Source organism: Ranitomeya variabilis, chromosome 3, assembly GCF_051348905.1.
Source record: "Ranitomeya variabilis isolate aRanVar5 chromosome 3, aRanVar5.hap1, whole genome shotgun sequence".
Taxonomy (NCBI): domain Eukaryota; kingdom Metazoa; phylum Chordata; class Amphibia; order Anura; family Dendrobatidae; genus Ranitomeya; species Ranitomeya variabilis.
Genome location: NC_135234.1, coordinates 160,988,150 through 161,004,641, shown reverse-complemented (window position 1 = coordinate 161,004,641; position 16,492 = coordinate 160,988,150). Strand labels below are relative to the sequence as shown.

The 16,492-nt window shown below is 50.2% G+C and overlaps 1 protein-coding gene across 7 annotated transcripts in view; it reads left to right on the top strand.

Annotated features, from left to right (window-relative positions):
• SYTL5 (synaptotagmin like 5) overlaps positions 1-16,492 on the top strand; it is a 408,043-nt gene that overhangs the window by 238,156 nt on the left and 153,395 nt on the right. For 6 of the 7 annotated variants that reach the window (XM_077294785.1, XM_077294786.1, XM_077294778.1 and 3 more), the window contains 3 exons: positions 4,152-4,302; positions 7,815-7,935; positions 10,812-10,918. In XM_077294785.1, coding sequence (XP_077150900.1) covers positions 4,152-4,302; positions 7,815-7,935; positions 10,812-10,918 — 379 coding nt within the window. The remainder of the gene's footprint in view (positions 1-4,151; positions 4,303-7,814; positions 7,936-10,811; positions 10,919-16,492) is intronic. The other variant, XM_077294784.1, reaches the window with a different exon arrangement.

Below are 16,492 nucleotides of genomic sequence, written 5' to 3'. Positions count from 1 at the left end.
ATCCCGTGACAAGGAAGGCCACCAAAAAGACCTAGCAACCAAATCTCTAGTACCAAAAATCCCAGGATGACCAGCCAATACTGAACAATGAACCTCAGAAATAACCCTACTAGTCCATCTATCAGGGACAAACAGTTTCTCCACTGGACAGCGGTCAGGTCTATCAGCCTGAAACTCCTGCAGCACCCGCCGCAAATCAGGGGAGATGGCAGACAGAATCACCCCCTCTTTGAGAATACCAGCCAGCTCAGGGACTCCCGGAGAATCAGGCAAAAAACTCCTAGAAAGGGCATCAGCCTTCACATTCTTAGATCCCGGAAGGTATGAGACCACAAAATCGAAACGGGAGAAAAACAGTGACCATCGAGCCTGTCTAGGATTCAACCGCTTGGCGGACTCGAGGTAAGTCAGATTCTTGTGATCAGTCAGGACCACCACGCGATGCTTGGCTCCCTCAAGCCAATGTCGCCACTCCTCGAATGCCCACTTCATAGCCAACAACTCCCGATTGCCGACATCATAATTACGCTCAGCAGGCGAAAACTTTCTAGAAAAGAAAGCTCATGGCTTCATCAAAGAGCCATCAGAACTTCTCTGAGACAAAACAGCCCCTGCCCCAATCTCAGGAGCATCAACCTCAACCTGAAAAGGGAGCAAAACATCTGGCTGACGCAACACAGGGGCCGAAGTAAAATTACGTTTAAGCTCCTGAAAAGCCTCGACGGCCGCAGGGGACCAATTCACCACATCAGCGCCTTTCTTTGTCAAATCAGTCAAAGGCTTAACCACACTAGAAAAATTAGCGATGAAGCGACGGTAAAAATTAGCAAAGCCCAGGAACTTCTGAAGACTCTTCACAGATGTAGGTTGAGTCCAATCATAAATGGCCTGAACTTTAACAGGGTCCATCTCGATAGTAGAAGGGGAAAAAATGAAGCCCAAAAAGGAAACCTTCTGAACTCCAAAGAGGCATTTAGACCCCTTCACAAACAACTTAGCATGAAGGACCTGGAACACCATCCTGACCTGCCTCACATGAGACTCCCAATCATCCGAAAAGACCAAAATATCATCCAAATATACAATCATGAACCTATCCAGATACTTCCGGAAGATGTCGTGTATAAAGGACTGAAACACAGATGGAGCATTAGAAAGCCCGAATGGCATCACCAGGTACTCAAAATGGCCCTCGGGCGTATTAAATGCTGTTTTCCATTCATCGCCCTGTTTAATACGCACAAGATTATACGCCCCTCGAAGGTCAATCTTGGTAAACCAACTAGCCCCCTTAATCCGAGCAAACAAATCAGACAACAGAGGCAAAGGGTACTGAAATTTGACCGTGATTTTATTGAGAAGGCGGTAATCTATACAGGGTCTCAGAGAGCCATCCTTCTTGGCAACAAAAAAGAACCCTGCTCCCAACGGTGAGGAAGACAGGCGAATATGCCCTTTCTCCAAGGACTCCTTTACATAACTCCGCATAGCGGCATGTTCTGGCATAGATAAATTGAACAGTCGGCCCTTAGGGAACTTACTACCAGGAATCAAATTAATAGCGCAATCACAGTCCCTATGAGGAGGTAGGGCACTGGACTTGGGCTCATCAAATACATCCTGGTAATCCGACAAAAACTCAGGGACTTCAGAAGGAGTGGAAGAAGAAATTGACATCAAAGGAACATCACTATGTATCCCTTGACAACCCCAACTAGACACAGACATTGATTTCCAATCCAGTACTGGATTATGAACCTGTAACCATGGCAAACCCAACACGACAACATCATGCAAATTATGCAACACCAAAAAGCGAATATTTTCCTGATGTGCGGGAGCCATGTACATGGTCAGCTGAGTCCAGTACTGAGGTTTATTCTTGGCCAATGGCGTAGCATCAATCCCCCTTAAGGGAATAGGACTCTGCAAAGGCTCCAAGGAAAAACCACAGCGCCTGGCAAACTCCAAGTCCATCAAGTTCAGGGCAGCGCCCGAATCCACAAATGCCATAACAGAGTAGGACGACAATGAGCAAATCAGAGTAACCGATAAGAGAAATTTAGGCTGCACAGTACTAATGGTGACAGACCTAGCGAACCTCTTAGTGCGCTTAGGACAATCAGAGATAGCATGAGAGGAGTCACCACAGTAAAAACACAGCCCATTCTGACGTCTGTGTTCTTGCCGTTCAGCTCTGGTCAAAGTCCTATCACATTGCATAGGCTCAGGCCTCCGCTCAGAGGACACCTCCAAATGGTGCACAACTTTGCGCTCGCGCAAACGCCGATCAATCTGAATGGCCAAAGACATTGATTCATTCAGACCAGCAGGCGTGGGGAACCCCACCATAACATCTTTAAGGGCTTCAGAAAGACCCTTTCTGAAAATTGCCGCCAGGGCACACTCATTCCATTGTGTAAGCACAGACCACTTTCTAAACTTCTGGCAATATACTTCTGCTTCATCCTGACCCTGACATAGAGTCAGCAAGATCTTTTCTGCCTGATCCACAGAATTTGGTTCGTCATACAGCAATCCAAGCGCTAGAAAAAATGCATCTACATTAAGCAATGCAGGATTTCCTGGCTCAAGGGAGAATGCCCAGTCTTGCGGGTCGCCACGCAACAAAGAAATAATAATCTTTACTTGCTGAATGGGGTCACCAGAGGAGCGGGGTTTCAGAGCAAGAAACAGTCTGCAATTATTTTTGAAATTCAAAAATTTAGATCTATCCCCAGAAAACAAATCAGGAATTGGAATTCTAGGCTCTAACATCGGATTCTGAACTACATAATCTAGAATACTTTGTACCCTTGCAGTGAGTTGATCCACACAAGAGGACAAACCTTGAATATCCATATCTACACCTGAGTCCTGAACCACCCAGAGGTTAAGGGGAAAAGAAAGACAAAACAAGCTGCAAAGAAAAAAAAATTGACTCAGAACTTCTCTTATCCCTCTTTTGAGATGCATTAACACTTTGTGGCCAGCTGTACTGTTAGGGACCTGGTGGTTAGGAGCACCCGAAATGACCTGATGGTTAAAACAGAAAACCTGGGACAAGCTCTGAGGAGGTGGTAACTCTACTGACTGCAATTCCTAATCCTATCACACACACTAGAAATAGCCGTGGAGCTTGCCTAACTCTCCCTAGACGCCTCTTCACCTTCGCCTAAGAGCTAACTACCCCTAAAGATAGAAATAGCAGCCTACCTTGCCTCAGAGAAATTCCCCAAAGTAAAGGTAGCCCCCCACAAATATTGACTGTGAGTTAAGAGGGAAGTCACAAACACAGGAATGAAACAGATTTTAGCAAAGGAGGCCGAATCTTCTCTAGATAGAGAGAGGATAGGAAAGGGAACTGTGCGGTCAGTATTAAAAACTACAAAAACCACGCAGAGTGTGCAAAAAGACCTCCACACCGACTCACGGTGTGGAGGTGCAGCTCTGCACCCCCAGAGCTTCCAGCTAGCAAGGAAATATCATAATAGCAAGCTGGACTAGAAACATAGCATGTACTGAGAAATATATTCAAAAACCAATGAACAGCAAATGAACTAGCAGCGACTTAGCTTCTGCTGGAGTAGACAGGTCATCTGAGAAATCCAAGAGAGATCTGAACCAGTACTGAGACATTGACAGCTGGCATGAACTAACGACCTGGGCAGAGTTAAATAGGAAAGCCAGCAGAAGCAATAAGCGAGGGCAGCTGAGAAAGCCAACCTCAAAGATCAGCAGTTCCACTCAAAGCCACCAGAGGGTGTCCAAGGACAGAACTCACCAAAGTACCATTCATGACCACAGGAGGGAGCCCGAGAACGGAATTCACAACAGGGTGGTGACCATGGTGGCCATTTTGTAGTTGGCCATTTTAGATCCAACTTTATAAATGGCCCACCCAGGTGTATCCATATAAATGGCCCACCCTGTATTTCCATACATACAGTAGTGAGCATGGGTCCATTGAAAAAGCAATAGAATCACATAGGCATCCCAAACATGGTTCCATGTATGAGATCTTAAACTGGATGATAATCCCTGTATAAGGCCTATATACAAAGAACTTATTGTCTTATTGTTGATGATAGTAAAGATCTTTTGTGTAAAAATTACTGGCATATTTTATAGGATTTATTTTATAATTCCAGTGAAAGTGTACATTCCTTAGACCCTAGTGGCAGTGTCAATTCGCAAACAACTGGTCAAAGCAACAGTTCCTGGACTACCACAAGTGCTGTAGTGCATTGCAGTTCTCCCACCCCAAGTAAACGCAGTCTAACGTCTAATTACAGTCACACGGTGAGTTCTGCGCCTCATTATATAATTCTAAGATTACTCATAATGACTGTTAGGGGTCATAATGAGTGGCAATATGTTCTATTAACTACAGTGCCTTGCGAAAGTATTCGGCTCCCTGGAACTTTTCAACCTTTTCACACATATCATGCTTCAAACATAAAGATACCAAATGTAAATGTTTGGTGAAGAATCAACAACAAGTGGAACACAATTGTGAAGTTAAACGAAATTTATTGGTTATTTAAAATTTTTGTGGAAATTCAAAAACAGAAAAGTGGGGCGTGCAATATTATTCGGCCCCTTTTACTTAATACTTTGTTGCGCCACCTTTTGCTGTGATTACAGCTGCAAGTCGCTTGGGGTATGTCTCTATCAGTTTTGTACATCGAGAGACTGAAATTCTTGCCCATTCTTCCTTGGCAAACAGCACAAGCTCAGTGAGGCTTGATAGAGATCGTTTGTGAACAGCAGTTTTCAGCTCTTTCCACAGATTCTCGATTGGATTGATCTCTGGATTTTAGGTACCGTCACACTCAGCAACGCTGCGGCGATATAGACAACGAGCCGACCTAAACTAGATCGCTGGAGCATCGCTGTTTAGGTCGCTGTAGAGACGTCAAACACAGCAACTCCAGAACGATGCAGGAGCGATCCAGTGACGTAACGGCGACTCACTTCTCGTTCTCGCTGGTTGTTAGCTCCATGTCAAACATTTCTGGCGTCGTTGCTTTTGATGTCAAACATGACGATACACGCCGACCTGGCGCCGAAATAAAGTTCTGGACTTCTAGCTCCGACCAGCGATGGCACAGCGGGATCCAGATCGCTGCTGCATGTCAAACACAACGAGATCGCTATCCAGGACGCTGCAACGTCACGGATTGTTGTCGTTCTCGTTGCAAAGTTGCTGAGTGTGACGGTACCTTTTGACTTGGCCATTCTAATACCTGGATATGTTTATTTGTGAGCCATTCCATTGTAGATTTTGCTTTATGTTTGGGATCATTGTCTTGTTGGAAGACAAATCTCTGTCCCAGTCTCAGGTCTTTTGCAGATGTAATAGAGTGCAAGGTTAAGTATGTCACCACGGAACAGACAGACCAACTGTTGAGGGGAATTTATTAACAGGAGTAAGATTCTCCTCGCAGGGAGTAAACAGGGGTTAATAGAGATAAATCAAACAGTAAACAGTTAAGCGGAATCAAAAGGGTTAATGAGGGTTCTTGTAACTTATAAGTCCAGGGAGGTCCTCACTGGAGGGTCCTTATTCCAACGTGGGTACAGTCACCAGCAGCACTTGAGATCCTGAAGTCTCTTCTCTGTGTCCTGAGAACTGGAGACTCCGGGGTTAAGTCTTTTGCAGTCTTTTCTTCCAGTGAAGCTGAAAGCAGGAAGTAACTCCGCCACTCTGCTGCAAGTCTCTGTATATCAGGCTGGCAGTCTTTCTGCAGTAGCAATGCTACACACACACTGAGCAGTTTACTTGTCACACTCAGGGGTCCTGGCTTGTCACTGCGGTCACCAGGGCTAGCGCTCAGGTCACTGTCAGGGGATAAGTCTTCTCTGATTATGGAGGCTTCCAAGTCCACACTCTGACATCCAGCCTCCACTACGGCTGGTATCTCAGCCTCAGTGCCCTCACGGGGAGCACTTTCTTTCGGGGAGCGCGGCGTTGCAGCCTGCTCTCTGTCTGGCGTGCTGTCCCCTCTGTCTGGCACGCTGTCCCCTCTGTCTGGCACGCTCTGCTCTCCCGCTCTTTTATGACCACACCCCCCTCTCTTCCTCTCTGCCCCCAGCAGTCACATCGTCTCCTCTGTCCAGGGCAGAAAGTCTTTCCCCCGACAACCCAGCAGTCTGACTAAGTGGTTCCAGGTAAGGAGCAAGGAAAGCAATCTCCTTACACAGACTCCAACAGGTTTTCTTCAAGAATGGTCCTGTATTTGGCTCCATCCATCTTCCCATCAATTTTAACCATCTTCCCTGTCCCTGCTGAAGAAAAGCAGGCTCAAGCCATGATGCTGCCACCACCATGTTTGACAGTGAGGATGGTGTGTTCAGGGTGATGAGCTGTGTTGCCTTTATGCCAAACATATCGTTTGGCATTGTTGCCAAAAAGTTAGATTTTGGTTTCATCTGACCATAGCACCTTTTTCCACATGTTTGGTGTGTCTCCCAGGTGGCTTGTTGCAAACTGTAAATGACACTTTTTATGGATATCTTTGACAAATGGCTCTCTTCTTGCCACTCTTCCGTAAAGGCCAGATTTGTGCAGTGTACGACTGATTGTTGTCCTATGGACAGACTGTCTCCTACCTCAGCTGTAGATCTCTGCAGTTCATCCAGAGTGATCAAGGGCCTCTTGGCTGCATCTCTGATCAGTCTTCTACTTGTTTGAGATGAAAGTTTAGAGGGATGGCCGGGTTTTGGTAGATTTGTAGTGGTATGATACTCCTTCCATTTCAATATGATCGCTTGCACAGTGCTCCTTGGGATGTTTAAAGTTTTGGAAATCATTTTGTATCCAAATTCGGCTTTAAACTTCTCCACAACAGTATCATGGACCTGCCTGTTGTGTTCCTTGGTCTTCATGATACTCTCTGTGCTTCAAACAGAACCCTAAGACTATCACAGAGCAGGTGCATTTATACGGAGACTTGATTACACACAGGTGGATTATATTTATCATCATTAGGCATTTAGGACAACATTGGATCATTCAGAGATCCACAATGAACTTCTGGAGTGAGTTTGCTGCACTGAAAGTAAAGGGGCCGAATAATATTGCATGCCCCACATTTCAGTTTTTGAATTTCCACGATAATTTAAAATAACCAATAAATTTCGTTCAACTTCACAATTGTGTTCCACTTGTTGATTCTTCACCAAAAATTTACATTTGGTATCTTTATGTTTGAAGCATGATATGTGGGAAAAGGTTGAAAAGTTCCAGGGAGCCGAATACTTTCGCAAGGCACTGTAACATTGGGGATGTAGCATCTCTTGATGGTAGACTGGCTCCCCACTGAGGGATGGCACAATGCAACCATTTTACTCACAGGAAGGCAACAAGCCTGTTGGTTGCAGTATTTTACATGAGGCAATGAGCTTGGAAGTTTTAAATGTGTTGATCACTGGGTGTCTCCATGCTAGGACTTGCACTGATCTGCAGAACAGGGAATTTTTTTTTCGAAGGGGCAAATTTTATCCCCATTACAAAATGGCTGGTTGTTTGGATGCCTGACTGCAGCTCCATTTATTCCCTCTGGGGCTGCCGGAAAAAGATCTGTAGCCCCATGGGAAATTAATGGAGCGGCTGTCGGGCACGTGCACTGCCACTCCACTGTAATGGAAATAAAACGTACCCATTCTGCTGATCAATGTAGATCCAGTGGTCAGACATTGATAAACAAATTATGCCTGTGGATAGATGATAACTTATTTTCACTGGACAAGCCTTTTACATATGAGAAAGTTTTTAGGGTTTTAACTTATACATAGATTTCTATTCCCAGCAGTCATTAGGAAGTGGAATAAAAACAAGTTCTAGCATACCAGAAGATATTGCAAAGAGACATAGGAGACGAGGTTCCGGCACTCCATCCTTGGCCTTATCTCGAGTTTCAGTTGCATCTGGTATGTATGTCATCTATGTGATAGAAATTTATGAAATGATTAACACAAGTGCTACGGTTTTAAAGGGAACCTGTCACCTGAATTTGGCGGGACCAGTTTTGGGTCATATGGGCGGGGTTTTCGGGTGTTTGATTCACCCTTTCCTTACCCGCTGGCTGCATGCTGGCCGCAATATTGGATTGAAGTTCATTCTCTGTCCTCCGGAGTACACGCCTGCGCAAGGCAATATTGGCTCATTAAGGTAATGAATATGCATGCGTCTCCACTCCCATAGGCCCATGTGGGACCGGGGAAGCCATGCATACAACAAAGGGAGCCACACATACCAGGACAGGATGGGGGAGCCACACATACCAGAATAGGACAGGGGGGAGCCACACATACCAGGACAGGGGTGCCACACATACCAGGACAGGACCGGGGAGCCATATACTAGGACAGCGACGGGGGGAGCCACGCATAGCAGGACAGCGACGGGGGGGAACCACGCATAACAGGACAGGGATGAGGGACAATGCATACCCAGCTTATACTCGAGTCAATAAGCTGACCCAGTTTTCCGTGGCAAAATTAGGTGTCCTGGCTTATACTTGAGTATATACGGTAAATCTCATTCTCACTGTGCTTTTTATAATGCTGTGTAAACTCACCTGCGGTGCGTGTTTGAAATCTACAACATGTCAATTTCTCATGCGGGACTGCTGAGTTTTATGTGCGGATTTTCATCATAAACTTGCATTAGATGCCCTAAAAATGCAAGTAATGCACAAATGACTATAACAGTAAAGTTTTGTCAGAGTCAAATACCAGGATGTTAGTATTTGAAAGCTGCTTTAAAGCTGCTATAAAGCTGCTTTATTTAAAACATGACATACCAAAAAGAAACAAAAAAACTGCATTGCCAAAATGCAATAAAACGCATGTAAAAATCGCGCTAAAAAATGCAATGAAAAAAGCACGTAGCTTATTTTAGCTACGATAATAGGTGCAGAAATGCAGCACAAGTTTTGCAACATCAAAAACTCACCAAATACTCATTGTGGGAACATTGCCTTATAGTTTCACCAAGAATAAATATTTAGGTTTTTTTTAATTGAAAGCAGATCTTGATTTGACAACATTTTTTTGATTAGTTCCAATATGTAACTCTCAGTCTATAGTTTCCCTCTTCTGGAAAATCTCTAGCATTTCAAAATCCCACAAGAACAGCTCCTACAGTACATCTGCTATTCTGCTGCGAGCGCCAGCAGTTCAAAACTGGGGATGTCTGAGCAAGCAAAAAAAAGGTTGCTAAAATGATGCTCTGATTATAATCAGGCGCAATTCAAAAATCTCAGAACCATTGACATCAGGCAAGCAGACATTGTTCTCTTTCTTTAGATGTTAACAATTCATATATTTTCCTTCTACTTCGTGCCAAGACTCGGAGCAATCCAAGTTTTACTTGTTCTACATGTTCTTAGCACCTAGTGTACCTAGAAGAGAGGAGACCCATAAAAAAGACCCAATACATTGACTCCTTAACAAATTGACCGTATTAGATCATCATATAAATCTACGGTAATTTGGATCTGAAATATGAACCAGAAAAGTGAATTCATAAATGGCAGATTTGTTGCACAAAACATCTGCAGCTAAAAATCTGTTCCATTCAGTTTAATAGGGTTCAATGAATGGTGTAAACACACATGATTTTCACACTAAACGGATTATCCAGTCTTAAGCTGCTAGTCTGCAGTCACTGTATTTGACCACAAGTATGCGATTTGTAAACATGCAGTCACGTGCTGACTAGACGTGTGTTCTCAACGCAAGTGTATTGAGTGAGGCCGGACACGTCTAGTTGGAATGTGTCTGGAAGTATGCAAATCGCATACTTGTGGTCACATGACAGCCCGCTCCTAGTGCCAACAATGGAGAATCTTCACAGTGCAGTGCACACGATGTGAGGATTCTCAAGTCTGCAGTCCCATAGAGTGACTGCAGACTTGTAGCTTAAGACCACACACTTCCTTTACAGGGAAATGACACTCCTATATTTAAATTCATTCTAAAATAAAGCTGTATCATAGCCTTCTGAATTGAACTTAATTAGATCTTCAGAATTTTCAGAGCTATACAGGTAAGCTCTGGCATGAAAAATTACAATAACATTCCATTTTATATGAAATTAAGAGATATCTTGCATCAAAACATTATAGTAATTATATTTTTGAGTGAGTTTGTTGCTGTAAAATTGCAGTTTTTACCTCAATTTGAAAGAAATTAGAGCAAAACCACATATTTTGCCACGAGTTTGCAATACATTATGGGAAAAAAAAGAAAATACCTCACCTTAATTTTAGCAATTAAAGAGGTTGTCCAGTACTTTTACATTTATGACTTATCCATAGGATAGGTCATCAATTTAGAATTGACCGGGATCAGACACCAGACACCACTGACAATCAGCTGTTATTGGTGTCAGTGGAGGTGGCCACCGGCTGGAAGTACTCACTCACCGAGCTTCTCCATCTACTTGTAGTGGCCGCCGCAGGGTACTACACAACGATTGGTTTGAACTGGAGGCAGATGTGCAGTACCAAGCTCTGGCTACTACAAGAGACCGGAGCAGCTATGTAAGCGAGTACTTCTGGCCGCCGCCACCGAAACGGATAACAGCTGATGGGCAGGGGTGCCGGGTGTCGGACCCCGGTCGATCAGAATTTGATGGCCTATCCCGAGGATACGTCATCAATGTAAAAGTAGTGGGCAATCTCTTTAAGTGTCTACATTTAAATGCAAAAAATATTTGTACTAATTTTCACAAATTGAGTACACCTCTCCTATATGGCAGTAGTTATTGGTAGATAATAATGTATAGCAATCATTTTCAGATCACAGTCGGTCAGAGGTAGACCTTACCAGACCATTTACTGAGGGGAATGGGGAAACAGCAAGCATAAGGAGCAAATCTGTTCCAGGAGGATTGAACACTAACTTGGTGAGTGGAACATTAATGTCTTTCAAAAAATAACTGAGAGATTTTGTACAAGAGTTAGATAAACAGCAGATTTTGTTTCTTGTTTTCGGGATGGATAATCTGCTGTGTATTATAGTAGAGCATCTTAAGATATCTGAACGGTGCTGCAGAATTAAAATCTGCAGGTTGTCAATTTATTCAGATGAGTTCAAAGGGTGCAGTTCTGCAGTAAAATGTGAATTAGGTTTTTACCCCTGTGGATTTTCTGCTGCCGATGGTCCACAGTAAAAAGGTACTGTGAGCACTTACTGTTAATAGCTACTGTTATTTCAACAAACTTATGCTTACTAGATTGTTAATGTATGAAGAACAAAGACAAAAAGTCACAGTCCATTTACTCAGGGATCACCTAGAATAATTAAATATTTTATGTGGTACACAAAAAAGTTAAAACGTATAAAAACATTTAAAAAGTCATAAAATGACATGAATGGTAGACAAAAATGCTCAGAATAGAGCCACAGCCGTAAATCAAGAGAAAAAAACAGATCTCTTGTGTGCAATAAAAACCCTTATCAGAAATACATTGATGTAAATAGAAATCTATATGGTCAGCAGTGCACACTGGAACAGGACGTAACAAACAAATGAATAAATATTTATAAATAATGTAGGGATACACTGATGCAGAAAGGACAATCAGGGGGACACAGAGTAACGCATCAAAGTGAAGTGAGTCTGCAAAAAAGATTGCAACCCAATATAGCTGTCTATATCCTAAAATTGTTGACTCTAATCATGATAAAGGACCAATGGTACAAGACGGTCAAACAAAATGAAAAATAGCTACCAGAGTCAAAGTAATATGAAGCACACACTAAAGTAGTGTTGTGCAGACCAATGAGAGAAGATGCAAGAATGGTATATAGGATGCATTAAGTGAATCGATATTCCAGACAAATAAGAGGAAACATCTAGTCCCACCTGTGTCAAAGAATAAAGTGCTTCAAAGATATTGTGTCCACACTCCTCGCAGCACTCCTCATGTGATTCCTTATTTAGGCAGGACCATATTCTTATTCTTGTTTGGTGAGACAAAACAGCAAGGGCATCAAGGGAATGGGCGAGGTCTTAAGTATTGTTTAATTAAGATTTATTAAAAGGAGTCTGTGTCTTTCTTTCATTTAAAAACCTTTATTCTGGGTGTCTGTGTTTTTACACAATATGACTATGGGGTAGTCATATTGAAGCCTCTCCATTACTAACCTCGGGGCTTGATGCAGTGGCATAACTACAAAGTTATGGGCCCCGGTGCGAACTTTCAAATGGGGCCCCCCCACGCCAAAATATTTTCCTCCCAAATTCACATTTTCCCTATTCATTTCGCACACTATAGCTTTATTGCAAAGTTGTACAGTGTGACCTCAGTTGAATAACTATCCGGTGCCCCATCCTGGGATATATTTGTCCCCTGTACTACCATTGTTATGTAATGTATAAAAGAAAATAAACCATTATACTCATCAGGGGCTAACATATAAATCATGGGGATCCATATAAGAAGTATAATGCACCCCCATAGTCCTCCTTATAGTATAATACACACCCCATAGTCCTCCTTATAGTATAACTAGCTATTGAACCCGTTCTACGCCCGGGTGGCGAGCATTTATATTGGAATATGGTCTCCATCCTGGTATGTGCTGCTCCTATCCTGTCATATGCTGCTCCATCCTGCGCCCCCATCCTGTCATGTGCTGCTCCACCGTGTCATGTGCTGCTCCATCCTGCATCCCCATCCTGTCATGTGCTGCTCCACCGTGTCATGTGCTGCTCCATCCTGCGCCCCCATCCTGTCATGTGCTGCTCCACCGTGTCATGTGCTGCTCCATCCTCATCCCCATCCTGTCATGTGCTCCCATCCTGCGCCCCCATCCTATCACGTGCTGCTCCATCCTGCGCCCCCATCAGTGCGGGCGGCTGTGCTGAGTGCGGGCGGCTGTATGTGGCTGTGCTGAGTGCGGGCGGCTGTATGTGACGTGGCTGTGCTGGGTGCGGGCGGCTGTGCTGGGTGCGGCAGCTGTGGACGGCTGTGCTGGGTGCGGTGGCTGTGCTGGGTGCAGCGGCTGTGCTGGGTGCAGCGGCTGTGCGTGGCTGTAGGCGGCTGTGCGTGGCTGTGGGAGGCTGTGCTGGGTGCGGCGGCTGTGCGTGGCTGTGGGCGGCTGTGCTGGGTGCGGCGGCTGTGCTGGGTGCGGTGGCTGTGCTGGGTGCGGCGGCTGTCCGTGGCTGTAGGCGGCTGTGCGTGGCTGTGCTGGGTGCGGAGGCTGTGCATGGCTGTGGCGGCTGTGCGTGGCTGTGCTGGGTGCGGCGGCTGTGCTGGGTGCGGCGGCTGTGCTGGGTGCGGCGGCTGTGGGTGGCTGTGCTGGGTGCAGCGGTTGCGCGTGGCTGTGGGCGGCTGTGCTGGGTGCGGCGGCTGTGGGCGGCTGTGCGTGGCTGTGCTGGGTGCGGCGGCTGTGCGTGGCTGTGGGCGGCTGTGCGTGGCTGTGGGCGGCTGTGCTGGGTGCGGCGGCTGTGCTGGGTGCGGCGGCTGTCCGTGGCTGTGGGCGGCTGTGCGTGGCTGTAGGCGGCTGTGCGTGGCTGTGGCGGCTGTGCATGGCTGTGCTGGGTGCGGCGGATGTGCTGGGTGCGGCGGCTGTGCTGGGTGCGGCGGCTGTGGGTGGCTGTGCTGGGTGCGGCGGCTGTGCGTGGCTGTGGGCTGTGCGTGGCTGTGGGCGGCTGTGCTGGGTGCGGCGGCTGTGCTGGGTGCGGCGGCTGTCCGTGGCTGTAGGCGGCTGTGCGTGGCTGTGCTGGGTGCGGAGGCTGTGCATGGCTGTGGCGGCTGTGCGTGGCTGTGCTGGGTGCGGCGGCTGTGCTGGGTGCGGCGGATGTGCTGGGTGCGGCGGCTGTGCTGGGTGCGGCGGCTGTGGGTGGCTGTGCTGGGTGCAGCGGTTGTGCGTGGCTGTGGGCGGCTGTGCTGGGTGCGGCGGCTGTGGGCGGCTGTGCGTGGCTGTGCTGGGTGCGGAGGCTGTGCATGGCTGTGGCGGCTGTGCGTGGCTGTGCTGGGTGCGGCGGCTGTGCTGGGTGCGGCGGATGTGCTGGGTGCGGCGGCTGTGCTGGGTGCGGCGGCTGTGGGTGGCTGTGCTGGGTGCAGCGGTTGTGCGTGGCTGTGGGCGGCTGTGCTGGGTGCAGCGGCTGTGCGTGGCTGTGCTGGGTGCGGAGGCTGTGCATGGCTGTGGCGGCTGTGCGTGGCTGTGCTGGGTGCGGCGGCTGTGCTGGGTGCGGCAGATGTGCTGGGTGCGGCGGCTGTGCTGGGTGCGGCGGCTGTGGGTGGCTGTGCTGGGTGCAGCGGTTGTGCGTGGCTGTGGGCGGCTGTGCTGGGTGCGGCGGCTGTGGGCGGCTGTGCGTGGCTGTGCTGGGTGCGGCGGCTGTGCGTGGCTGTGGGCGGCTGTGCGTGGCTGTGGGCGGCTGTGCTGGGTGCGGCGGCTGTCCGTGGCTGTGGGCGGCTGTGGGAGGCTGTGCGTGGCTGTAGGCGGCTGTGCGTGGCTGTGGCGGCTGTGCATGGCTGTGCTGGGTGCGGCGGATGTGCTGGGTGCGGCGGCTGTGCTGGGTGCGGCGGCTGTCGGTGGCTGTGCTGGGTGCGGCGGCTGTGCGTGGCTGTGGGCTGTGCGTGGCTGTGGGCGGCTGTGCTGGGTGCGGCGGCTGTGCTGGGTGCGGCGGCTGTGCGTGGCTATGGGTGGCTGTACGTGGCTGTGGGCGGCTGTGCTGGGTGCGGCGGCTGTGCGTGGCTGTGGTCGGCTGTGCTGGGTGCGGCTGTGCGTGGCTGTGGGCGGCTGTGCTGGGTGCGGCGGCTGTGGTCGGCTGTGCTGGGTGCGGCGGCTGTGCGTGGCTGTGGGCGGCTGTGCTGGGTGCGGCGGCTGTGCGTGGCTGTGGTCGGCTGTGCTGGGTGCGGCGGCTGTGCGTGGCTATGGGTGGCTGTGCGCGGCTGTGCTGGGTGCGGCGGCTGTCCGTGGCTGTGGGCGGCTGTGCGTGGCTGTAGGCGGCTGTGCGTGGCTGTAGGCGGCTGTGCGTGGCTGTGGCGGCTGTGCTGGGTGCGGCGGCTGTGCTGGGTGCGGCGGCTGTGGGTGGCTGTGCTGGGTGCGGCGGCTGTGCGTGGCTGTGCGTGGCTGTGGGCGGCTGTGCTGGGTGCGGCGGCTGTGGGCGGCTGTGCTGGCTGCGGCGGCTGTGCGTGGCTGTGGTCGGCTGTGCTGGGTGCGGCGGCTGTGCGTGGCTGTGGGCGGCTGTGCTGGGTGCGGCGGCTGTGCTGGGTGCGGCGGCTGTCCGTGGCTGTGGGCGGCTGTGCGTGGCTGTGGGAGGCTGTGCGTGGCTGTAGGCGGCTGTGCGTGGCTGTGGCGGCTGTGCATGGCTGTGCTGGGTGCGGCGGATGTGCTGGGTGCGGCGGCTGTGCTGGGTGCGGCGGCTGTGGGTGGCTGTGCTGGGTGCGGTGGCTGTGCGTGGCTGTGGGCTGTGCGTGGCTGTGGGCGGCTGTGCTGGGTGCGGCGGCTGTGCTGGGTGCGGCGGCTGTGCGTGGCTATGGGTGGCTGTACGTGGCTGTGGGCGGCTGTGCTGGGTGCGGCGGCTGTGCGTGGCTGTGGTCGGCTGTGCTGGGTGCGGCTGTGCGTGGCTGTGGGCGGCTGTGCTGGGTGCGGCGGCTGTGGTCGGCTGTGCTGGGTGCGGCGGCTGTGCGTGGCTGTGGGCGGCTGTGCTGGGTGCGGCGGCTGTGCGTGGCTGTGGTCGGCTGTGCTGGGTGCGGCGGCTGTGCGTGGCTATGGGTGGCTGTGCGCGGCTGTGCTGGGTGCGGCGGCTGTCCGTGGCTGTGGGCGGCTGTGCGTGGCTGTAGGCGGCTGTGCGTGGCTGTAGGCGGCTGTGCGTGGCTGTGGCGGCTGTGCTGGGTGCGGCGGCTGTGCTGGGTGCGGCGGCTGTGGGTGGCTGTGCTGGGTGCGGCGGCTGTGCGTGGCTGTGCGTGGCTGTGGGCGGCTGTGCTGGGTGCGGCGGCTGTGGGCGGCTGTGCGTGGCTGTGCTGGGTGCGGCGGCTGTGCGTGGCTGTGGGCGGCTGTGCGTGGCTGTGGGCGGCTGTGCTGGGTGCGGCGGCTGTGCTGGGTGCGGCGGCTGTCCGTGGCTGTGGGCGGCTGTGGGAGGCTGTGCGTGGCTGTAGGCGGCTGTGCGTGGCTGTGGCGGCTGTGCATGGCTGTGCTGGGTGCGGCGGATGTGCTGGGTGCGGCGGCTGTGCTGGGTGCGGCGGCTGTGGGTGGCTGTGCTGGGTGCGGCGGCTGTGCGTGGCTGTGGGCTGTGCGTGGCTGTGGGCGGCTGTGCTGGGTGCGGCGGCTGTGCTGGGTGCGGCGGCTGTGCGTGGCTATGGGTGGCTGTACGTGGCTGTGGGCGGCTGTGCTGGGTGCGGCGGCTGTGCGTGGCTGTGGTCGGCTGTGCTGGGTGCGGCTGTGCGTGGCTGTGGGCGGCTGTGCTGGGTGCGGCGGCTGTGGTCGGCTGTGCTGGGTGCGGCGGCTGTGCGTGGCTGTGGGC